Here is a 25,396-nt window from a genome sequence, read left to right on the forward strand (position 1 = left end):
TCGTTTCGCGCGCGGCACAAACAAAACGTGCGGCTACGTCATCACGTACGTCCAATCGATTAACTGTTCGCGTGACGTTGCAAAAACAAAAAGGGGAAAAGTTGCGTGACGTTAAAAACTCAAAACATTTACATAAGCCTGCGGAGTACGTTAAAGCGACATACTTTCTGGTTTACTTATAGAGTTACTATTAGAACAAATGCATTTAATGATCGAAAGTAAACCGATTAAACCAACTTAGTATCCCGTTAACTCTTCGTTGACCTGGACCTACTGGGATCCAACTCTGGCTGAAGTCTCCAGTGACAGAAAACTATGTCATGGTACTGATGACTAATCCAAACATTAAATTAAACTATACAAATCTGCTACCTTAAGTTGTTTTTAACATTTTCAAAACACAAGGAATGTGTGAATTAGTTTTGCCCTGGTGCATTTGACCGTGTCTGTGATTGTTACATGCACCAGGTCGTAGCCTACGTGCAGTTATTTAGGCTTTTAATGACATGGCAAAGACAATGTTGCACAAACCTTTTCTAAACTGATTTTGCATGTGGTGTTTAGTAGTTATTTGGATACTATTTTTGTTTTACCACGAGGCTACTGTGACAACAATCAAATACTTCAGACTATACAGCATTTATAACAGTGCAATACCTGCATATCTATTCAGAAATTAGGATTAACTTGCATTCACAGTATTATTTCATGCAAAACTTTGTAGGAAAGTTCCCAACCTTTTTGGTTTGTGACCCACCTAAAATGAACTGAGTGTGAGTCTGCCTGATCACAGGTGTGACAGCAGTTGAGAGCTCCATCTATGTTTTTGCAACATGCTCAGTGTATTGAACGAAATTTCAATGTTGTAATAGTTTCACAGTATAGTTTGACCTAGATCTTTGATGAGCCAGTTTGGTAAAGTGGCCCCACTGTGATGCTCCTAATTAGTCTCATAAGACTATATTATGTTTGTTTCCATCTTAGATTCATTTGAAATATTTTTGAGGAGTGAAAAGGTGAAAGTATTTTGGACCAGGAGGCTATTTTAAAAGAATAAAAAGCTAAATGTTGATGGTTATAATTTTTAATCATTTTGTAACTCCTCAGATTTAAGGTCAGACACCTCCGTAGCATCCTCACCCTCAGGAAACTTTTCATGAAGTACAATAATTTTACACTGCATAAAGCATTTGCCCTTTCAAGATCATTTGATTTAATGTTTTTGGTGAATATTTTTCCTGTAAGTCCTTGTTTTGATCATGTCAAGCTGTCTTTATTGGTACCTGAAAACATAGACCATATTTTAATCAGTTAGCCTCATTTAGATCAAGATCTCTTTTTTTAAGTGAGGCATTAGGCACACAGAAGAAACAGGAGAAGAGATAAGGAACCTATAAAACACCACAAATCACAGCCAACACAGCCAACACTAACAAACATAAAGGGGATACACCCCTTACATATATTTGTACAGACTAGTCTGAGCATTTTTAGACTGATTTGATGCTAGTTTTCTTCTTTTTTAAAAAAAAAAATAATTGACAAAATATATTAACTTAAAAGTCTTTTTTTATTGGATTCATTTGAGACGACTCATTTTTTTTAATTTTAATTTTAATTTTTAATTAAATTTTTTTTTTTTTTAACCTTTTTAGGGAAGTTTAGACTGAGTGTAGGCTACTGTAACCATGCAGATGTGTCTAGAAACTATATTCATTCAGTGGCCACCATCTTTCACCCAAACATTAAAAAGGTATTAGTTTTGTTCCTCATCCAGGCCTGGAAACTGAAGCAGGAGCTCGCTGCACTTCGGCACTAATCTCGCGAGAGCGGCCCCTCACGGCGGTGCCTGGGCGCTGCGATGCTGTTGCTGTGGGTTTGATTGACAGGAAACATGTCGGTGTGGTGGGAGCGAACCGGGATGCAGCTGCTGCCAAGGGAGACAGGGAGTACCTGCATCCAGTCCACACATCAGCACCTTTAAAACCACCGGGCTTCTCCTTGATCCGTCTGCTTGTGATGAGCTGCTTCTCTTTTTTTTAACATCTGAAACGAAGGGGCGCCCAATGGATGCTGTGGCAAACCGTGCGGTCCCGCTCGGTATCTTCACATTGGGTTTGATTTAGCCTCCAACCAGAGACACCTTGATGAAACAGCAGGAACTACGAGGACTGTTGTTGCAATGGAGTCGACTCTCTCACGGCTCAAACCGCGTCTCTAAACCATCTCGTTTCATGGCGTTTCGCAGGTTGCTCTGTTCCGTGGGCTTTTCCACATTTTCTTTTTAAATTATTATTCCTATTTTTTTTTTTTTCTTGTTTTGATTTTTTTTTTTTTTTTTTTTTTTTTTTTTTTTAAGTGCAAAGGGAAAATAACGTCCACTGCTCGCAAAACTATGAACGAGGAGATGACAAAAAGCGAGGAGCAGCATCTTAGTTTGCAGAAAGCCTTGCAGCAGTGCGAGTTGGTGCAAAATATGATAGACATAAGCATTTCTAGTTTGGAGGGTTTACGGACCAAATGTGCCACATCCAACGACTTGACACAAAAAGAGATACGAACGCTGGAGGTAAGCACCCTTTGAGCGCAATGACTGAATTTCCGCTGTGCATCTTCATGTGAATCAATACACGGAGCTGTCACCGTCTGTTATTTATTTCGAGGACACCGTGCATATTTGTATGTGCCTTTTTCAGAGACCAAATGCTTTTCTGCTGCCATTGCATAAACAGGCTGTGCAAAGATTTCTGCCGAAGCCCACTGCTATCTGTTTTGTGCAGTGCAATAAATCAAGAGGCCACGGGGCTGCAGTGGGCTGTTATAGACTTGCGCATTCTGCAGGTGGCGGGGAGAGAAGGTGGCTCTTCTCCATCAGAATAATATCTCAGGCAGCCGAGGCCTATGGCAGCCCGTGTTTACAATCCATTACCAATATGCCAGCCTGCGCATCTGTTCTCGCCGCGCATCCAGGCTCTGCCGTTATGCAAGGCGGGCAGATTACCGAATTTGTGACAAAATATCGTTATCCGTTAATTGGTCCGTGGGGTATTCCGTTACGTAATGGCCATAATATCCCTGTGTTGTGTTTGAGACATCAGGACTGTCCGTTTTGAGACCACTTAACGAAGCCCTCACCAGTGACAGGCTGTTACAGGGCATAAAAATGCCATAAAGTGCGATAAGGTCACTGAAAACTCACTATTGAGCACTGCAGACACAGCACAGCGTTATAAGGGCCTGTAAGAATGTTATGGTGATGTCTCGGGAGATTAAAACAAATACCATTAAGTGCGATAAGGTCTCCATAAACTCAGCCCCATCAACACACTTTAAAGTCCCAGTGGGAATATATTTGAGACATTACATGAAAAACACCATAAAGTCACTTGTGAGTGCCACACATGATCACACGCTGATCCCGGCCCCCACAGGTTGTATGTGTTATAAAATACATGTTGTCATGTATTCACGTCTGAGCTGTTAAGTGAAGTTTGCAAGTGCTGGACGGGGGACAGCAATGCAATGCAAGCGGAGAGGGAACTATTAAGTACAATTGTGCTGCCAGCAATGAGCAGGCTACAGTGTGAAGATAAATGTTCACTATGTTCCCTGGATGCCTTGCAAAGCATTGTGGGTACTGGGTTATTTCTTGCAAGTCTTACAGAGGTAGTCTTCTTTATGTAAGCTTGACAGATTTCTGTGAATGGATTTCTGAAATGTAAGGTTTGATTGATTGGGTTGTGATTTTAAGTGTTTGTGCAAACTGAAAGAAGAGATGGAAATATGTGCAACGGATGAATGCCATAGTTTACCCAAAGTACAGAGTAAGTAAAAATATATCCAAATATTGTATTCAGTTCTTTTAGAAAGTAAACACTGGCAACATTTAGGCAAACATGATCAGTATCTCTGTACCAAATATACCATAATATCCACAAATTGTGCTGCTGCGGTGTGTGTGTGTGTGTGTGTGTGTGTGTGTGGTACTGTGCAGAAAACATTTGGTAGTTAAGGGAAAAGAAAGAAATGGCACATTTTCTTTGGCTGAAGGGTTGTCTGATTTTTAAAGAGACCAGGAGAAAGTGTTGAAGAGATGAGAGTTTTTTCTCACCCTACATTTTTATTTCATTTCAGTCTTCTTTGGCAATGTTGTGAAAAGTTACAAAGGTCGCTACAGCAAGAACACAAGTATTTTATTAATGTGCACAAGGTGGCTGCACATTAGAAGATGCCTTTTAAGATGATATCCTTTAAAAAGTGACGATAATATGGCCAGTACAAACTTGTAGGCTACATTTCTACCCTGTTTGCAGTGATTATTTGGTTAAAGGGACCTTGCAGAAATTTGGACCACGGTTGCTGTGGCGAAGGGATAGGAGACATGGCCCTAAAATGATGTCACACTATTTCAGGGTATTTCTGCGATAATGCGATGTGTCATAATACTGTAAAACATGTTATTATTAATTTCAAAATCACACAATTTATGTCAACAAGTCAAAATGTTGTTCTTATCTCAATATGAAGTTTTTAAATTGTTAAAAAAACCGGTTGCCTATTGATTTTACCGCGAACGATACGATGTTGCAGGCCCTTACTGAAGAGCTGTAACGTGAAACGCATTTCTGCTGACTGCGGAGGCTGCTAGTGCAAGCAAGCAATCAGCTAACAAAAGCGAAAGATCCAGTTTCAAGTTAGTGTTCACAATACAGGTTCCAAAACATTCGTGAATTATTCACCTGTTTGTTCGAGGTCTGCTGATTTGAACACAGTGACTGTAATGTGTTGGAAAGATTCTAGTCTTTGTTCTGTACCACAGTTTTGGAACATTTGGCTTCACTTTGCATACATACTGGAGTTCTTCAAAGTTGAGACAGTGCTCTGCAGCAACATTTAAAAAAAACCTGCTGTCCACAACTTTTGTCTCCCCCTTCTACCGTCGAGCTCACAAAAACACAGTTGACGCGTTGATGTCGTGGTCGTTGTGGTCGTCGGCTCCGTCGCTACTGTTGTGGTTATAATTTGGCTGTGGATAAATTGTTTTGAGTGTCACAACCCCCTAGAAACGCCATATCAGGATAGTAATAACATTTGGAAAGTGTAGTCAAGCCGTGCAATTTATGTCTATGTCATCCCCACTGAAGTTAGCATCGGGCTAAACTGGAAGTTTGTAAAGTCTCGGATGCGGGTGCTCTGCTCATAGATTTTTCCCGATATGCAGAGCGCGGGAATGTCTCACAAGACACCAGATTTAAAAACCCCTGTATGATGTAAAATACAGTGAAAATGATCTGCTGGTGATAGATTTTATCAACATTGTGTGAAATGATTTATTAATGGCTTGAATGTAGGAGAAATTCACTTGTTAAAGTCACGTACCTTTAATACAATTATTATTCAAAGTGGCATTAACGTATGTTTTTATTTCCTTGAGGACAGAATAATTCCACAACATACATTACAATAACTGCACATCCAGCAGAGTCACAGGGACATTTGAAGTAATGTTTCAGGCCTTTTGATGAATATAAGTATAATATTTACCTTCCCTTAATTTCTTCAAACAATATCTGGTTCTGTGACTCCATTATGTCCTTAAGTAAGTATTGGAATATTGTCTTTGTTGTTGTTGTTGTTGACACCTGCTGCAGCCGGAAACAGAGTCGATGACAACAGAGTTTGTGTGTTTTTCATAATACATTCATTAATATGCTCATTATCAATATATCTCCGGTGTCCCCATGACCCAGTATCCTCTCTCCTTGTGTCCAAGTAGTGAGTCCCCAGGATGATTAATGTCCCAGCTTATGTCTCAATTTATGCTTACTTTCTCTCCTTCCCTTTCCATGTGCAATCCGTAGTGATGACTTGTTGTTGTAGCAGACTTCTTAAAGCTGTTTATAAAGCAGTAATATTAAGTGATGTTGCAAAACTTAAGCGGTTTGACTGCAACCACAAGTTGTAGCTCTGTGTAGGTGTTTTGGTTTTAAAACTATATTTGACTATGCAATAACACTCCTCACAATAAACCTGCATGACATGGTGAAAGAAAATATGAACAAATTTATGCCATAGGATATTCACAGTGCTTGAAAATGATAGTCATTTTTTATCAAGCGTATGCCCACCAGACTAAACAGCAGAAACCGTGAGATGAATTCAGGCCAGAGTGGTACATTTTGGTAGTCATGTTCTGTTGTGGGCTGCAGTTTTACTGTTGTTAAATTTAGGCTACGATCCCCTCACACATTTGATCAATATCCAGGAACAAATACAGATATGGCTCAGGCTGCTGCAAAAACTTGGTCTGAGGCAGCTGCATTTCACTTCATTTGTCATTTGTATTATTTCATCTGGTGAGTTTTCTCTGTCATCAGAAATTGAATCAACTATGTGAAATAAATGCTCAACAGAAAGAAACAAGTATTAGAAATGAATGAGAACAAAGAGAAACACACTTAACAGACCCACAGTTTAATTCACGAGTGCAACAAAGGAGTTACTCCTGAGAACGGTCTAATCTTCCTCAGATCCTCTGAGTTGAGGAGCCTTTCAGGATGACGGCCCTTTTATTGCCTCAATGACAAATTAGTTATCCACCAGGGTTTTTTGAGGATCACAATGACGTCAGCCGTACACAAAGCCTCCCTTTCTAACCTGACCTGATCTTCACTGAGTGCGGTGTGTATGGGAGATTCCTCTACGATATCTCTGTTTTCCATCTCTATTATTAACCTGAGAGACACAGATTGTACCTCAGACGCAATCTGTCCGAGGCGCTGACCTTGCTTTAGCCAAAAGCTTTGCCAAGAATAGCAGCCTATAGCAATACCTGGATAATTTGTTACACTGGTTTGCATTAGTATGATTATGCATTGTTGGCGGTATCCCTTGGATACACTGGAACGATCAACGCACATCATGAATGATCTGGTTTTTTTTTTAGGGTTTCATAGAGATACAGACATATGATAGAGCATGTCATGTGATCCAATTATGTGTTTCATACAATAGAAATTAGGGGAGGTCAACACAAGTGTTCATTCATATTCAAGGATGAAATGGGCAAAGGCTTTACAGTGTTTATTGGGACATGAAACGTAGCATCAGCTTTTTTATGCTTTAAAGACGGAACCAGGGTGTTTTTCTGCTCAGAGTCAGGTGATCACATGCTATGAAGAACAGTTCAAGCACTGAAGCTGAGAAGGATAAACAGTTCATTATGCTGGAGGGAAACTGGGTCATACAAAGTGTTGTCTGGCTACGTCTGAGGGCACGTCTATACACCTGTTCAGAGTGACCACACTTTAAGGGTGTATGAAAAGTCCAGCATTATTTACTCCTCTCGGCTTCATCAAACCTGCAATGCCTTCTTGATTTTGTACAAATGCTAACTTTTGGGCAAACAGTCCTTAAAGACATACATGAAAAACAAATTGTTGCTGATTTGCAATAATATCATCAATTTGGAGTTCCTGTACATCTAGCACATATCAGTCTATTTTTAGCCAGTCGTTTGGTTTCCATCATCCTCTGAGGGAGCTGTCATCCTCTTTAGTTACTAAATATGCTCAGCAGTTAATCGCCAGCTATGTCTGTCCACTGTTTGGTTCTGAACAGGGTGTTCAGTGTGTTTTCAGAACTTGCTGTGGCCAAATCAATGCTATAAGAATGGTGACTGAACCAAATCAGGATAAAACAATGAACTGTAACTCGATCACATTGTCTTCACAGTGTCATTTGAAAAAGTTATTGTTATAAAAAAGGAATAATACATATTATTTATAGCCCCTTGAAAGTTTAATATAACCTTGATGGCACTCGACTGATTTTACACATTATTTTAGACACATTCAGTTAGGAGGGCTACACAGCCTGTGAAAACAGCTGTGTGATTCAAATTGTAAAATAAAGTTGAAAAAAAATAGTATTCATCAAGGTCTAACAAGTTCAGTAACTGAGTTGCATTATGGGAATTGTAGGTTAAAGAGACAGGAGATCTCAGCCTCTGCTGCTTCGATTTCAACTTCACACTGCAACTGTGCTACTAAATCATTAGAGTACCATTTCAATATGAGTCTGCTTTAATATGGTTTATTTGTTTGACTATTTTATATGATTATTTATGTAAATATAATGTTGTGTTCCCCTGCCATCTTTGCTGTAATGGCTTCCCTGGTCTTTCTGTGTGGATGCATCTGTTGAAAGCTTGTTCAGCTCAACTGTTTTATGTGAATGCACTTTAAATTGACAATAAATTGAGCAAGTTGTGGGTAATCCCAGGATGCTGAAAAGAAAAGAAAAAGTTCCTCTTGAGATTTTGGGGCAACTCCAAGTTTATGTTTGTGCTTATAAGGAGAATTTTTTTGTAAAGATCTGGCCCCTATTTATTCTCTATAAGTAAAACGAGAATGCTTATGTGCCTGTGAATAATTTTCCTGGTTCATTTTTACATTCAAACCAGTTTGTTTCAATAAATTATGAATTACTACAAACTACCAGTTGAGGAATTGCCTTTACCTAAACAGAAGTTGAACTCATTGATCAAAGACTGGTGCAGTTTGATTGATTAGGATTTATTATGCTTATGACTAAGCTTAAATTATAGTGCTAGATATGTGTAATGCAGGAAAGTAGAGGAGTATAACGGATCAGATGAAGCTGGTGTACATTCGTTAAGTGTTTCAGTTTATCTGGATTAACAATAAAGCAGCTATGAAGAGGTCAGTTTAGCTCATGTTTCAAATGAAAATAGCACAATATAGGCTCAACTACTGTATTTCAAGATCCTGTTTAAAAGTACACTAGCATATAGCAAGTAGGCTATGTTTAGTTATGTTTGCCAGAATTATGGTGCCTGTAAAAAGTTCTACAAGTACAACCCGGATGGACTTTTTGATGTTTTATTACCTGATAACTTCTATGTGGATCGTTTTGAAGCTCTTCGATAGAAAAAGACCCCTTAAAGGACCAGTATTTATGATTTAGTGACATCTACTGTAGCGGTGATGTTGCTGATTGCAACCAACTGAATACTCAGTTCAATTCAATTCAATTTTATTGATGTAGTGCCAAATCACAACACAGGTTATTTCATGGCACTTAACAGATTTAAAGTCCTTACAGCAGAACTTTACAATATTATACAGAGAAACCCGACAATTCAACAACTCCTCCCCTCAAGCCTCCCTTTCCCAACATGAAGGAGAATCTAAAACTAACACAAGCAGGAAAGGCCTTCTCTTGAGCCAGTGTTTGGTTGGTCCTTCTTGGACAACTTTAGAAATATGGCGGTACAACATGGCGGGCTCAGTGAAAGAGGGCCTGCTCCATATTGTAGATAGAGAGGGCTCAAGGTAATGAAAACATAATTATAAATAACCTATTCAATTTGTTATAATATTCCATTTTGGCCAGTTCCCCCTAAATCCTACACACTGGTTCTTTGAATGCCCGGCTTAGTCTAAAAAAAAGGAGCTAAGGACCAGTAAACTGTTGCCTGTTGCCCTTATTCCAGCTGCACAAGGGTGTCCAAGAAGCCTAAAGATGAACTGTGGAGGATCAGCACGGGGTTAAGTCAGAAACTTAGTTACATTTATTTATTGCAAACTTCCTCATGACCTCACCAGTCTGACCACATTCAGAATTAAAAACTCTCTTCTGGGCCTTTGATCAATTTGACAAGAAAACCTTTTCTTCTCTTAATTAATTCTTATTATTTACTTTTTCACTCTGTAGTCTTACTGGACCTAGGTCCAGCCTTGTTGATCTTAGAGATTCACAAATGTCCATTGAGTTTAAGACTTTCTTGCACAAAAAGCATTGCTTGTTTGTAACTTAATGATAAAAAAAAAACAACAAGCAGCATTAGCAGAGGGCTCTGCATCTCCAGCAGTCTGTGTAAAGAGAGAGACAGACGGTAAAGATAATAAAGTGTTAAAACCATGGAGGATTTTTCAGCTCGTGGCATGCTATTGTTAGCCCGCTAGCCCTCACGGCTTATGCTTGTGCACCTGCAGCACAGTATGTTCAGCCCATTCTGTTTTTCAGTTTGCTTTGCCAAGTCTGCTCTCACTCGAGCTTAAGGATGCAATGTTGTTTTTTAGTTGGTTTTGCACATTCGATTATTAGCATTAAATGCTCATTACCTGGGGGCCTGTGGCTGAATTGTTCTCACCAAGGGGGGCTACGTAGGTGCTCGGTACAAACTCCTTTTTCAACAGTAAATATCAGTATTCACACTCCAAAGTTAAGCAACTTCCTAACAACCCCCTGCAATCGTAGTGCTGCTGGAGTACACTGGAATGACAATTTGTTTGCTGGAAGATCAAATCATCTCTAAAGCGTATCTCATGCAAAAGAGAGCCAACACAAGCAAAGGGAAGTTGTTGATGTTTACAGGTGTATTGATTGATTCATGATATCAGCTTGAGGACTTGGTTTGATCCTCTATAACATTTACCCTATTTCAGTTACTGCATTACCTGTTACACACAAGCTCAACACTTCTTGTAACTTTTTCAAAATAAAAGCATTTTAGTGGACAGAAACCCTTTATGTCTTAACAAGGCTTTTATTGTGAAACATTTGCTGGAACTTGCTGTAAATGGAATTGGATGATCACACTATAAATGAGTAATCCAGAGCAGTCGTAGCATTAATTCTCTTGTTGACTCAATTGAATTAAAGTGATTATGTGAGCTTGTAAACTTGTCTCCACAGTGGTTACACAACCTTGTCACAGATGTACTCTTGTAGTTGAAAATAAAGCACAACAAAATGCTTACAACTACTTGTAACGATAACTTTCTCCTTGCAGAGAAGACAGGGAGAAGTCATATTAAACTCAACAAAGAATATAATCAGTTTTCTTCCTCTTATTAACTGGTTGTGGTCCTAATCAGCCTTTATTTTATTAGCCATGATTTTATTATTGAAGAGACATTTTAATGTCAGGCGCACTGTGGGAAATTGGAGTGAAAAGTTGTAGACTTATTGTCGGTGCAGCTTGCACGTTTAAATGTAGAAAGACAATAGAAAGACAACAAGGCTAGAAAATGACGTTTTTTTAGTAAAGTGGATAAAAGTCAGAATTAGATATAATAACAATAAATAATGATAAATGATGAATTAATTAGCGAGCTGGATTTAACAATAAATCCTAAACATATGAGGAAATTGAACCACGGGCCGGATCCACCCCAGATTGCAACCCATGATTTAGCTCCTTTGAGTTTTGCAATTAACTCTGCTCACTGATGTGACAAACAAATGTGATTGCGTAACACAAAAATTCTACAGCTAGACTGCCATTTAGTCTTCGTGATGGTTTGCACTCATGCTGACCCCACGCTTGAGAATAATTGGATCGATTTTTGGGTCCAATTCACCTGTACTGACAATCGTGGCTGTGTTTCTGATCTAAAGCTGAGTTGAACTGATTATCTTTGATCCTGTAGTGTGAGGCCTTTACAAACGGTTTTTATGTTACCAACTACATCAGAGTTCCCCCAATTAAGAATTTTAAATTGTAAATTTCAAACACTTTTGATGTGCATGACTTCAATCCATCCATTACCTATACCCGCTTTATCTCATTCTATATCCCGGGCTGAAGTCTATCCAAGCTAACTATGGCCGAAGGCGAGTTACATGCCAGACAGGTCAGAAATATGCATGCATGTTGTCATTCACACCTACAGGCAATTTAGAATTACCAATTAATCTGTAACATCCATGTTTTTGGATAGTGGAAGGAAGCCGGAGTACCTGGAGAGAACCCACGCAGGAGAACATGCAAACTCCACAGCTAACTCCCATCTCAGCTCAGATTCGAACCCAGAACCGTGTTGATGTGACTCTGACCGCTGCAACATCGTGCTGCCAGAATTATTCATGACTTGAAATCCTGAATTGTGAAAGGAACAGTGATGGAATACTAAGCAGGAACCCTCAATGGCCAATGAGAGTGAACTGACCAGAAAGTGTCAGTACTTTTGTACAAGCCTGAGACTGTATATAAAAATAGATGTAGACTCCAGGTCTGAAAAGTAAAACTAGTTCAGAAATACCTTAAAGTGGCTCATAAAAACTCCAATAGGCTCTCATTCAAAAAGCATTAACATCTCACTTAAAATACAAAGTCAATGTATTTGTTCCACAAGTCACCATGATGCAATTTGCTAAATTCATTCCTTCCAGTCAGTGTTGTGGTGGTTTATCAAAAAATACTTCCATAATTAGTTCAAAACTAGGCCTCAAAGAGAGGTATGTCACGCCGGGTTTATAGCCAGGTTGCCGGTATCCAGTAGGTAGGTGTGCAAAGTGTCCCTGGGCTCTCAGTCAGATCCTCCTCCAGCTCCTCCCCAAGTTCACCCTCTCGTAGAAATATGGTACCCCCGCCTCTGAACGGTGACATGCCAGACTGCAATTTTGTATGACATACTGACAACCCTGTACTTGAAATTGATTGGTTTATATATGTTGTGCATCTCATGTCAGTGTGTTGTTAATCCAGCTGGTAGCCATTTCTGTTTTAATGGAAGAGCCGACCCAGTAAACACGCTACATCAGGGAGACGTTCAGATCGGTTGTCCAGACCCCCTTCTGTACATCTGGTGGACGTCCAAGACAGGTGCAGTATCTGAACGTCTGAGTAGGACCCTGTTTGGACGTCCACGGATGTCAGTATATCCTGGTGGCTCAGTGGACGTCATTTGAACGTTGTTAAAGAACTGACTTCTTTTGGACGTGTCTGTGCTCAGTGCAACATTTCTTGTGATCGATCCCTTGCTGTCTAGTGTACTTGAGTTTTTAAAGTCTGAAGTGGAAGATTGAATGACTGACAGCTTGACTAATACATCTAAAGGGTTGTTGACAGAGCTACACTTCATGATTCCAAATGATACGTGTTGATTTAAACCTTTCCTTGTCCCTCTGTCTCTATACTGTCCCCTTTTCATTTGGTGTGAATGACAATTTCTTCATATATGTTATACGTTGCATTTATGACATTATCTCGTAAATAAATAAAAATAGTAAGTTATATTTAAAGTACATATAGCATCATTGTATATTGCATATTGTATGAGTGTGATAAACAGTAAGACATCAACACATTTAGCCTGGGTAGATGTGTGTTTCTCTGTAGGTGTGGACTGAGCATTAGCGGCCGTGGGCAGCTGCTGTAGGGTTTTCTACATTCAGAGGTGACTTGCTGGTCCCTCCTCCACTGGTTTCTACTTTGGTATGCACTGATGTAGGCCAGCGCTGTCTAATTTCTAGCAGTCTTTTTGTAGGTGTGCGTTTGGAACGAGGCCATCCACATGCATCATCCTTAAGTCTTCAAGCATCACGTCACCCACTGTGGGCCTGGACCTTAATTTACCATCGTTTTCAATCAGACCAACTGTTTCAGATCAAAACTGCTTAGTAACAATTGCGTGTCCTGCTTGCAATAAGTCTTTCTCTTTTCTCCAGGCTGCCTTTTGCTGTAGCACACTGTGATGTAGCTCATTCAACATGGATAAAAGCCAAACGTATAAGTAAACTTAAGTTGAAGTTGTCAGGTCACAGAGACCTTCAAAAAGAAAAACGTTCTGCACTTTTGGGTTGGATTTAAAAAAAAAAAAATCTTTATAGGTATTCGTGTTTTGTGTGTGGAGTTTAGCAGTTTAACAGCATATAAATGTCTCTGTCATGGATCATTTCATGAGAGTTTTACTAGAATTTATTTGTTTTCAGGTTTATAAATGATTAGACAAAGTAGTTACTCTCTGAACTAGATAATAGCTGAAAGTTGTTTTGGTTTTATTTTTAATATTACTGTCTGGAAATGTGTCTTTAATGCCGTCATTTTGTCATTAAAAGATGCATTTGGGCTTTTTCCTGAATTCTAAGCTGCCTTGTTTCATTATGTGTAAAAAAATGTAACGTGCTTTTGTCCTTATGCCAAAGATCTCAGTATCCACCTTATCTGTAGTGTCATTCAGTCCATAGACTGCACATGACGTTGTCATTTAGTTAGGGGTCAGTGACAAATGGAGGTGAAACTGCTGGACTGATCTTTTGATCTTATCTAATGTTGCCTATTTTATTAAATAGAACCACTTAATAAATAACCATAAAAATAACAAGCATAAAGTCGATATTTTATTGAATAAATAGAATGGAAATAAACATGCGGTGAATTTAAAGAGGCTAACAGCAAATGAACTATGAATCATTCAAATGTTGAAACTGGAAAATACTGTCAATCAATTTATTCGTCATTGCAGAATTTAATTTAGTGAGACTTTTATTTACTTATTCTTTACTTTATTATCTACTTATACATCAATTGCTTATATTGTAAACCACTAAAAGGTATTTATATGTTTTATATATTGTCTTTAAGAGATCGGTGAGAGTGTCTGTGAACCACAACACTAGTAAAGATTTTTGTCTGTTTATTGGTGAACGAAGAGGTTTCTGATTGTGAAGTTTATGGTGCTTCCATGTAAAGATGGGTCAGCAGTATCATGGGAAGAAGTCAGTTCTTAATCCAAGACATAATGAATATTACTACTTTGAATCATCGCCAACACTTTAGTTTTACTGTGTGATCTTAATTGTTTTGTTGCCTCTTTCAAGATGAAACAAGTGTTTTAACAGCAGGGAATCACATAAATTCCAAAATGATAGAAAAACACAAGTGTACTGTTTGTTCCTGTCACTGAAGGAAATACTTGGATGTGACCTGTGAGTAAACTCCTGTCCTTAGTCGGCATGTTGCCTCTTCAGTTGTTTCTTGCAAAGTCAGTGCTCTTAATCAAGAAAAATTCACTGGCGAAATTTGCTCTCCCAGCTGAACCGTGTTCCAGCTGTTACTATATCACATGGAGCTACTAGTGGCTATAAACTCCACAGTTATATTTCAATTAATGATCAACTAAGATGAAGCTCATTTAGCAGAAATATGTTAAACTTCAATTAAATGTAATAAGAGTAAATAAGAACAGGCCTCAAAGATAAATGCTTAATAAATGACTCAGCAATGGTACTCTTTTACTGGATTTTATTTAGGATTTTTTTAAACGTGATGTCAACCATACTGTTACTGTCACAACAAAGAATGTAATACACCTGTCCGTCCACTAGAGGATAACGTGTCACTGTCACAGCGTGGGAAGTTCGGTACCTTAGGTTTAGGCACCAAAACAACTTAGTGATAGGTTTAGAAAAAGATCATGGTTTGGTTTAGAATAAGTGAAAGCAACTTTCTACATGTCCAGTTGTGTTACTTAATCAACGTTACGTAAGATAAATAATTATTTTTTGTTATGTAAGTAACTTATTTATGTTACTTAAAAGAAATCCACGATGACTGTTGCTTTCTCAGACTTTAACACAAGTCCTGTGTGTCGCCTTGGCGAGGCAAAACACCCACACCTTAGCTCTAGTGGTGGGCTATAGTAACGGGTCTATTACTGTACATGATTTGGCGTTATACCAGGCTAGTTGGTAGCACCGGTAGGGATTTCCCTAACTTGCCCTCATTGTCCGAATAGCTTGGAATACTTTAACTGTTTAACTTGTTAACCAATTGATATCAGAAATCTCTCCTGTCTAAAGCAACAGCATGAAATATTGGAACCCAATTACACAAAATCCGATAAAAATATATATAACGTAAAAAAAATGCTCAATGAGCCATAATCTTCTGTTTAAAACCTGTTTTTTGTGATATTAAATGCAAAGACCTCTGTCAGCCCCCTAATCAGATGGAGGTGAATGCAACGTCGTGTGATGTGCTCAAACATTTGCTTTAGAAAGCAAAGAAACATTTGAGAAACTTGATAGCATTGTTTTCTCTCCAAAAATACACACAAAATTGTATTAACATATGTAACCATTTATATATTTATGAATCATTTTTGAAAGAAAAGCTGTCTATTTCAGAGCTGCAGTCAGGTCATTGTTTGTGTGCAGTATTATAAACAATGTGTTGCAACAATGTTGCAGGTCTATTTTATTTCGACACATGATGATGATGATGGTGATGATGAGGCCTTCCTCTGTTAAAAAAAAAGCCAGTGTTTTTAGTAGGAAGAATTGTGTCCTGAGTTGACGCCCATGTATCCACTTCCATGTGTGTTATTTTGCATCAGCACCATGTTTCTCTCAAGACGAACTTCAGAAAACAATCACAGCCTTATAACCACCAATAACCACTCCGTAGCTCCAGTGGCATAAAACGAGGTTATATGATGAAACTCTGCATTTTCATTTATTTTCCCTGATCAATTTAGTGACTTTGCAGTAATCGGTCTACACATGAGGTTTTTCCAAAGGGGATGACTTGACATCATGTTAAACATTTTTTGGGACACTTTGACAATAGGATTTTAGTTTGGAAAATGTCATTTGGATTGCTTTTCACAGCCCAATTCAACATGTTATGATGAACAAATCATAACCTGTTCTGTTTTTTCATGCCATTTTAAAAGTTACAGTCATAGATCAAAGTGATCATGTAATACTTTTTTGTGAAACTGATGTTTAGATTTATGATTTGCTTTAAAGAGCAGGACTCTCTTTTTTACTTTTATTTACACAATAACCTTTTCTGTTATTAGTTTAGCATTTGCTGGTGTGCTAAAGAACAGTTCATGAGGACAGGTCCAGTAAACAAGGAATAGTTTGTTGTTTTAAGTAAGAACATATTGCACATTCTACCTGGTTGATTTATAATTAATGATCATTTCTGAAAAGTGAAATATTTCTTTTTTTTTTGGGCTGTACTATTTTTGAAGGCGTACTTTAGAAAAACTGACAGCAACTTGTCTTTTCTGAAAAATGTGACAAAGGTTTGGTCAGCAGAAGGCTTTCGTCACTGTGTTTGTCCCTCTCCCTCATCAGGGGAAGTTGGTGAAGTACTTCAGCCGCCAGCTGTCCTGTAAGTGCAAAGTGGCCTTAGAGGAACGCAGTGCCGAGCTGGAGGACTTCCCTCGCCTCGGCCACTGGTTCCGCATCGTCAACTTGAGGAAGGAGGTCACGCAGGTAAGGCCTGTTGCTACACATAAACCTTTATTTTTGGTTGTAATTCCTTGAAATACCAAAAATTGTATTGTCCCTAACATCCCTAATTCTGGCTTTAAAAGGAAATTGAAACTTATTTTATAACTTTAATTTGAAAAACCTACCAAAAATAATGACAAACAAGCAGTGAGTGAGTATGGATACTGAATCACCACTGCTGCTGTCAGTTTTAGATTTTAGCAGTTTAGCTCCCCACACTGGTGATTAAAGGCACAACTACTAGCTTTAGACATACAGTCATTACCTTCTAAAAAAATACAGAGAAGCCACAGAAACAATCATAGGTGGCTACTCAGCATTTAACCTTATAGGCAGTGTGTCTGTAGGCCTTGTTTTGAAGTTTAAAAAAAAAAAAAAAGAGTGTCACCTTTATGTAACAATAAAATATTTTTCCAAGACTGTCCAAGACAGGCAGCAATAACAACGAGTACGGACAAACACAAAATCTACAAAACACAAAAATATGCACCACTATGCGGTACCTGTTTGACTGAACGTAACTTTCTCCTGAACTGAAGACTGAATTCAGAATCAGTGCAGAGGGCCCTGCTGGTGTGATCGCTTAGTGAACAAACTACATCAGTGACTGTAAATCTTTGAAGTGAACTGATCAAAACTTTTCTAATCAGCCAAATGATTTTTAAATTCCACCTGTAGTATCAAGCAGATATGGTCAGTTTTAGGTTCCTGTAGTGGCCCCTCACATACAACTAATGTCAGGGGCTTTTCACAAGAAGTTCACAATAGTTGATGTCACATCTTCAATACGGAGAATGACTGTTTCTTAGGAATTAGATCTGTGTGCACGTGATTAGACAATGTGTGAGCCTAACACAGTTGTTTGTTCTACCTGAGGATCAGCCAGGCTTTAAAATTCTTGTGATGTAACACTGAGTAGTCAGAATTTTTTGTATTATTGATTTCGCTTTTAACTAACAATAAGACATTATCCCTGGAACGATCAAAGGTGTCACCACAAGTTTCTTCATTCTTTAAGTGTGGCGCACGTGTGTTAATATGAGATCCTGATTGTCTTGATCTTGGTGTCGGTGCATCCTGTGTTTGTTCTGCAGGAGATGAGCCCAGGTGAAGTGACCCTGGAGGGCCTGCTGGAGATGAGCGAGGAGCAGGTGTGTGAACTGCTGCAGAAATTTGGTGCCAACGAAGAGGAGTGTGCTCGACTCAATGCCTCCCTCTCCTGCCTCAGAAAGGCCCACCAGCTCGGTGAGCGTCCACCCACAACATTCACGCACAAATGTACACCCCTGAACGTAAGACCATTGTTCTGAAAGGAAAATATAGAAGTTATTCAGAGTTATCAACGTTTACTACCACCATTAATTATGTCCCTCAATCATTTGAAAAGTTTGGCTTTTAAATAAATGTCTATCTAACTTGATATTGAATAAAAAAAATTTGTTTCCATAATGGATATCTCAGTTTCTGGTTGTGTGTCAGGTGATTGACAATGAGTAGTTTTAATGTAATGTCATCAAAAAATTTGACAAAAACAAATGAATAACTTTATATACAACACTTATTCACCTTTATATATATTCCATTATTTAATGTATTATTATATGTTTCTTCATTAAAGTCATATTGTTGCAGAATACTACAGTTTGAAGCAGCACATTTTTTTCAGGCAGTTTTAGTGTTCAGTAGAAAGCTGACAGGAAGTGAAGGAAGCAGAAAGAGGATGACAGTGAAATAAACAAACTTCAGTCATTTGTTGGTAAATTCATGACTTTCAGCAGCCAGCTTCACCATTAATTACACCAGCAAAGGACTCCTTTCACCGTGAGTGCCAGTGCATCACATCATACTAATGATGGAAAAAAATAAAATGAGTTTGACTCTAATGTGTCACTCATGTCAAATTATGTTGCTGCAATGGGATTTTTAAACAAACTGACATGGTTCAGATCCAGTGTCTGTCAGAAAATCCATCTAAGAACGGGTATTTGTTTAGAAAGTGATGCAAAATATAGAGTTTTTGATCAGTTCATTAATGGAACAGCAAAGAAAGGATCCTTGTTTACTCCTACAATGTTAAATACCAACTGTAATATGTTCTATAAAATGTGTCGGATGTATTATGCAGGTTTTACTGAATCTGGAGAAGGAAAAATTGTAGTTAGGGATTCATTTTTTGCGAATGGGAAAGTTATTGGTTATGAATTGTAAAGTCTAGTAGAGCATAGGACAGGACTACTAACTAAACCATGACATTATTTGTTACTAAGTTAGTTATCAATATTATTAGAGATTAAGAAAGAGAGTCATTGTGGTTCTGCTGTGACAGGAAGGCATTGAAAGGAGTTAGACAGCTTCGTTTCACCTCCAGTGGGGACCAAATACACCAGGTGCAGTTTACAACTGACTGAACTAAATTATTACGGTGAAGCTGCTCCCAATCCAAGATCGTTTTAGTTCACTTGTTGCAGTGCTGTAGAAATTTTCGAAAACTTTGTTTGAAACATTCCATAAAAACTCCATGAAAATACTCTAATTATAGATAGAAACATGACGAGAATCCAGAACAGCTACGTAGAACAAGTTTAAGAAGTGAAACATGTAGTTAGATGTTCGAAACTCTGATAACCTGACTGAAATGGAAAAAAAAAAAATCACATGTCTTTTCAGTTAGAAAATATCAATATATATTTATTTGTTATTGAAACAAAACCTCATACACAGTGCCCTCAGTGCTCTCATTTTTAACTGAAATGTCAGTTGTTAAAGTTTATACAGGGGGTGCTGTTTTCTGTCATGTTAAGCTGCAGTAGCTCAACCTCTCTGCTTTTATTCTGAACTGTCAATTACTGCAATCAGTACTACTGTACTTCTATGACACGACTCTTTTCAGGAGGAAGAGCTGTGTTAAGAACAACAGTTTTCATGAAGTGAAGGCATATCATCATGATCTATCAGTATCTATCTATCTATCTATCTATCTATCTATCTATCTATCTATCTATCTATCTATCTATCTATCTATCTATCTATCTATCTATCTATCTATCTATCTATCTATCTATCTATCTATCTATCATGTTCTATTAACACATTAATAGATTGCTATAATTTTATTCCATAAGAAGCAGAACCAACCAGCACAACATATGGCTGAATTGCTTTTATTATAAATCATTCAATTCACAGTATTTATTCAATAATTGCATCAATTTAAAGTGCTTGTATTTAATAACTACTTTCACACATTGTTTCTCTCCAAATCAAAGCATTTACAACCCATTGTACTGGTTCGTTTTGGGGCAAAACTGGGATACTTTTTAGTTTTTTTGTAAATGACCTTTAGAAAAAAGAAAGAGAAAGTTTCAAACCTTTGTAAGTCAGGTTTATGCTTTTAAAACTTAATTCTCATCCTCAAATTGTTTATTAATTGTCCATCTATGTTGTGATTTTGCAATTTATTTGAGTCTTTGAGCTTTATTTTCTTAAATGACGTAAAAACAATCTCTTTTAGTGAAGTGATCTGACTTTCTTATTTCAAGATAAAAACATTGATTACTCCACAGTTCTTGAAACAATGTAGCTCCTATCATCAGTGAACATTAATAAAGCTTTAGAGGATTGTAGTTTCTAGTAAATATTGTCCGCTTGGGAGCAAATGTGAAACATTTTTACTTTAAAAAAGGGCCCGTTACAAACAAGAGAACTTTTGATAAGGACTCTGCTGTGAAACATTTATTTTGTTCCATAGTTTCCCACCAGGTGGCATCAACAGACTACATTTTGTTTTCAGTGTCATAGAGACTGTTTTTGCAATGATAGGACTGAACCAGATGGGGGCAGTAGAGAATCACTAAAACTGAGTGGTCGGTGGGTTTAATAAACAACCTTTTGTAAACCCATTTGATAGCATATCTGTTTCTCTCGTAGCCCCCCCCACACACACACTCACTGTTTAACAACAACACGCAGACACACTCTGTTCTGTAACAGATGTCCTTTCAGATGGAAGACTACTGAATAATTAAGCAAATTAACTTGATGAGTAGTTTTTCCTCAATGTGCCCTCATCAAAACTCTACTTTAATAAAAGGGTGTTTTATTAGAGGAGGTTTAACTGTTGACATTGAGACAAACAGGTCTGTTACAGCTTTAAAACCATGCTGGCTCTTTGTGAGGTGGCTAATGATGAGCTCTCCTCTTCAAACAGTCAAACTCTGTCGCTCTCTGTGCTCTTTTGTCAGATCCTCCAACTTCCTCCTCGTATTTTTGTCTCATTGGTTTGATTGCGTACGTTGTCCAGAAAGACAGACAGACAGACAGACAGACAGACAGACAGACAGACAGGCACATGTTCCCCGACAGGATGAGTCAGGCGGTTTCAGTCGGCCATGCCTCGGTCCAGCTGGGTTCAGACCAGTCGGGCGTTTAAGCGTCACTGGAGACCAGCTCACTTTCGCCATCATTGTCAAGGACTTCACAGTTTTCAATCTCTCTCGACTTCGATGCATAAAGAATGCCAAGTTGTCCAAACTGGATCACGTGCTTGTCCTTTAACATATTTACATGTTAAGATCTTTAGTACAATGTTCTTACATTATAGCTCAGCATGAAGAGGTTTAACTGAAGGTCAGCTTCTTGTCTGTGTCCATTCACCCAGTGGTTTCATGTAATATCACACATCACCCCAGTGTCCGTCTCCGGGGCGGGGGCTGCCTTGCACCAGAAGTGACCTTAAGGTGTTGAATGGTTTGTTTGGCGCTTGGCTGTCACTGGGATGTTTTTTTTGTTTTCCGCTTCAAACAGTGTCTGTTCTGGTCTCAAGATCTTTTATCATCCACTTTTTTGTTTAACAAGCAGGTCACAGCGTTGACTGTTTTAATTCATTAAAAAGAACTGAAGTTTGAGCAAATTAAAGTGAACATCAATTCAAAAATCATTAAGCGTAATAGGTGTAGAGCTAATCCTTAAGAAATGTTCTCAATTCCTGCCTCACTACTCAAAGTACTTCCGAGATTGTTGTCATGATTATCCCTGCAGCACAGTTAGTTTTATGTCTTCTATGTCTGCTTTCATTTAATGGACATTTAATTTACTTAGATTTGTAGTCAGCATTAATTGATTTGGATGGTAGCAATAAAATTGTCGTGTTTTATGGATTCATAAATTTGTTTACTGATAAAGCAACAGGAAATGCAATGAATACATAGTTAGGAAAGTCCCCTCAGTGTCAAATTCTGAATTTAAAATAATTGTTATAGATTGAATCTCATATTTTCCCCCATGTTAACACTGCAGTATGAATTTCATTAAAAGTGAGGCGCTAGGATAGACTAAATGAAGTTAGAGACCACGTATACCGTTCACATCTGACCTTATAACCCATCTTTGAACAGTTTTCAGAGATCTGATCTTCATCCATATTCGACCACCTGCTGTCACATGACCAAAGTTCACAGTGAAGACCTGGGCTCTTTGGTTTTATTTCTTTTTCCCTGCTTACTGTGTGTCTTTCTCTTCTCTGCCTCCCTTCTCCGATCATGGCTTGGACCTCCGTCCCCTCCCTGTCCTCCCCTCCTCTCTCGCTCCGGCTCTCCAAAGACAGGGTCTGGCCGCACACAGCCACTAATGGGCTCTCTGACAGGGGGGGCTTGCTTGAGATGTGTGAATGCACCACAGCAACACCACACTGGGCGGTGAGAGGCACTTTCAGCCGAGAGAAATACAGCAGCGTTCTTCATATTCTCACCCAGATGGAGAGGGAGATGTGTCACATCAGCTTCATTTGCATATCTGTGTGTGCGCGTGTCGGCGGGATGGCGCGAGTGGCCTACCTGTGTGCCAACGCACACAAACGCAAGAGAAGATGTGCAAATATTTTTAAAGGTCAAACCGCCACATGGGAGCATTCAGGACTGTAAAGTAAGAAGCGGAGGATGTTCCCACGTCTTTAGTCTTTTTTTTTTTTTTTTTTTTTTTTTTTTTAAAGAGTTTTGGTTTCCTCTTGGAAATCTGGAGGTTGTTGCAAAATTACATATATATATATATTCAACCACCATGAATGAAAGCAGGGAGAAGGATTTACAGATTTATGTTGCTCCAGTTTATGAGTCACCAGGAATTATGTTAAAATTGGCAGACGTGAACATTCGTATACTTTACAATCTTGGCAGTTTAGATATCACGTAACCGGAGAAATAGAGAGCATAATAAGTGAATGTATGTTCCTCCGCGGTGTAATGGTGGAGGAAGGAAACTAATGCAAGTTAATAGAATTTTTCACTACAGGCTCTTGGGATTGCAGTCCACGAGTTGCAATGAGGATGAGTCATACAATTCGGAGGCAGCCGGCCGGTCTTTGTGCCGCAATATACACACATTATCCAGCCCGCCCCTCTAGACTAGTCCACGCACGCACGCACACACGCGCACACTCGATGAGACAGTCATATACAAACATTTTCACATGTGAATTTCTTGAATATGAATCCTTGTGTTGATCAGGCTAATAGTGTTGATCTTTGCAAAGCACGACACATCTCCTCTGTGCTTTTTCCTCTGTGCTCTTTGCCAGCTGAAAGGAACGTTCCCGTGCCCTGCCTTGAGACAGCTTCGCATGCATATAAACACCTAATTGGCTTCAAATGCCATCAGTGAGAAAAAAAAAAAAAAAAAAGAGATGAAGAAAGGCAGAGAGAGAGGGAGGCGCAGAATATGCGAGAAGAGAGAATCGGAGGAGGAGAAGAAAGGAAAGTGGGGAGGGGATTGTATGTGGGAGGGGAAGAAGGACGAAGAATAACATGAGTGAAAATGAGGGCGAGAGATAGGTGATGACAACAGGAGGTGAAGAAGAAACATCCTCATGGCGAGAGGAAAAAAAGCAGATGCAACGGGGAAGGAAAACGAGGAGAAGAAGCATTGACCGATCCCCCAACACTCGTCTTCCTGAGCACCCCTACGTGGTCTTATTGGCTGTTAACTAATTAGCAGAGTCTAACTTTGAGTCCCACTGATTACACTGCAAGAACGTCCACAGACCCCCAACTCCAAAGAGTCGAGATTAAAGAGGAACACTGCATCTATTGAACGTAGCCCGTTGCCCTTTTCACCAAATCCTGTTTATAAGTGGCAGCAAGATAGAACAGCTACTGTCCCAGTGGCATTTCACTGCCATTTAGCCTGAAGAAGCAACACATCTAGAGGTAATTAGTCCAATTATGAGGCTGTTATCTGCCTTTCTCAAAGCCTCTACATGTTAAGATTGCCCCATTAATGGTGTTGTGCTATTTGCATTAATTACTGCAGAAGAGAAGCAGGCGTAAATATTTCAGGTGCATTGTTTGGTTGGGCAGCTGATGCGGAGATGCTGGGTTACTCAGGTGAGAGGAGAGAATGGAAGATTGATCGGGAAGTGGCTCCACAATTACACCTGCATTTATGCACAAACACAAACTCTGCATTTGTTAATAAAAAAAGGGGAAACATAAAAGGATTTGTTAAAACAAGGGTTTGACATTTTGTGAATTATGTTTATTTGCTTAATTTATAACCACTAATATCTGTTTAAGGCCACGAAAACATATTTACTCATGAGTAAAGGGATCCTATATTTCCAAATACATTTCCTGCTAAAGTTAGAACAGTTTTGATCGTTTAACACGAGATACTTTAGCATTTGTATTTTTTACTTCCAATCACCTTTTAGGATTCAATTACTTTTAAATCAAAATCTGATGACTATTGGTTGATTTTTTTTTTGTTTAACATCAATCAAATCTGATCTGATCTGGATTTCCCGAACAAATACTCTTATAAATATCTAAAGAGGATTGTGAAAAATATATGTTGACTTTAACATCTGCTCATTTGTAAAGCACTTTGAATAACTAATGTATTTGAATTGTGCGATGTAAATAGACTTGCTCTGCCTCACCTTGCGTTGTTCAACTTGGTATTAGGCCAAAGACACCCTCCAGTACACGAGAAGGCAGTGTGTCATTTTCATGGTTTTGCCTTGCCTAATCATTGGTAAGGTTTGGGAAAGAAACAACACGTGATTATTCTTGTGAAAAGAAAAACACTTGGCTAAGGTTAGGCACCAAAACAACTTGGTCTGCAATTTCTTTTGGGAAGAAATATACATCACTTTCTTGCTGACTTGAACTCCGTTCCCCGGGGTTAAAGCCAGTTCTTTTTATGCCTCCTACAAACTTCAGTGCTTTGTAAAGTGACTTCCCTCACCTGACATTTGTAACATCTCCTGTATCATGTAATGTACGTTTACATTTCACGCAGAGGCGAGGCCCTCCGTCACACTGCCCTCTACTGGCGTGGTGGGTGT

General features: G+C 38.7%; 1 protein-coding gene across 1 annotated transcript in view; it reads left to right on the forward strand.

Annotated features, from left to right (window-relative positions):
- Positions 1–1,867: 1,867 nt before the first annotated feature.
- Positions 1,868–25,396, forward strand: part of ksr2 (kinase suppressor of ras 2) — a 105,431-nt gene continuing 81,902 nt past the window's right edge. Inside the window, 3 exon segments of the mRNA XM_069138386.1 lie at positions 1,868–2,569; positions 16,900–17,040; positions 18,153–18,303. Coding sequence (XP_068994487.1) covers positions 2,396–2,569; positions 16,900–17,040; positions 18,153–18,303 — 466 coding nt within the window. The 5' untranslated portion in view covers positions 1,868–2,395.

The sequence above is a fragment of the Embiotoca jacksoni genome, unplaced genomic scaffold (assembly GCF_022577435.1).
Source record: "Embiotoca jacksoni isolate LCO1_2020_lvr unplaced genomic scaffold, fEmbJac1.0.p SCAF_8, whole genome shotgun sequence".
NCBI lineage: Eukaryota > Metazoa > Chordata > Actinopteri > Embiotocidae > Embiotoca > Embiotoca jacksoni.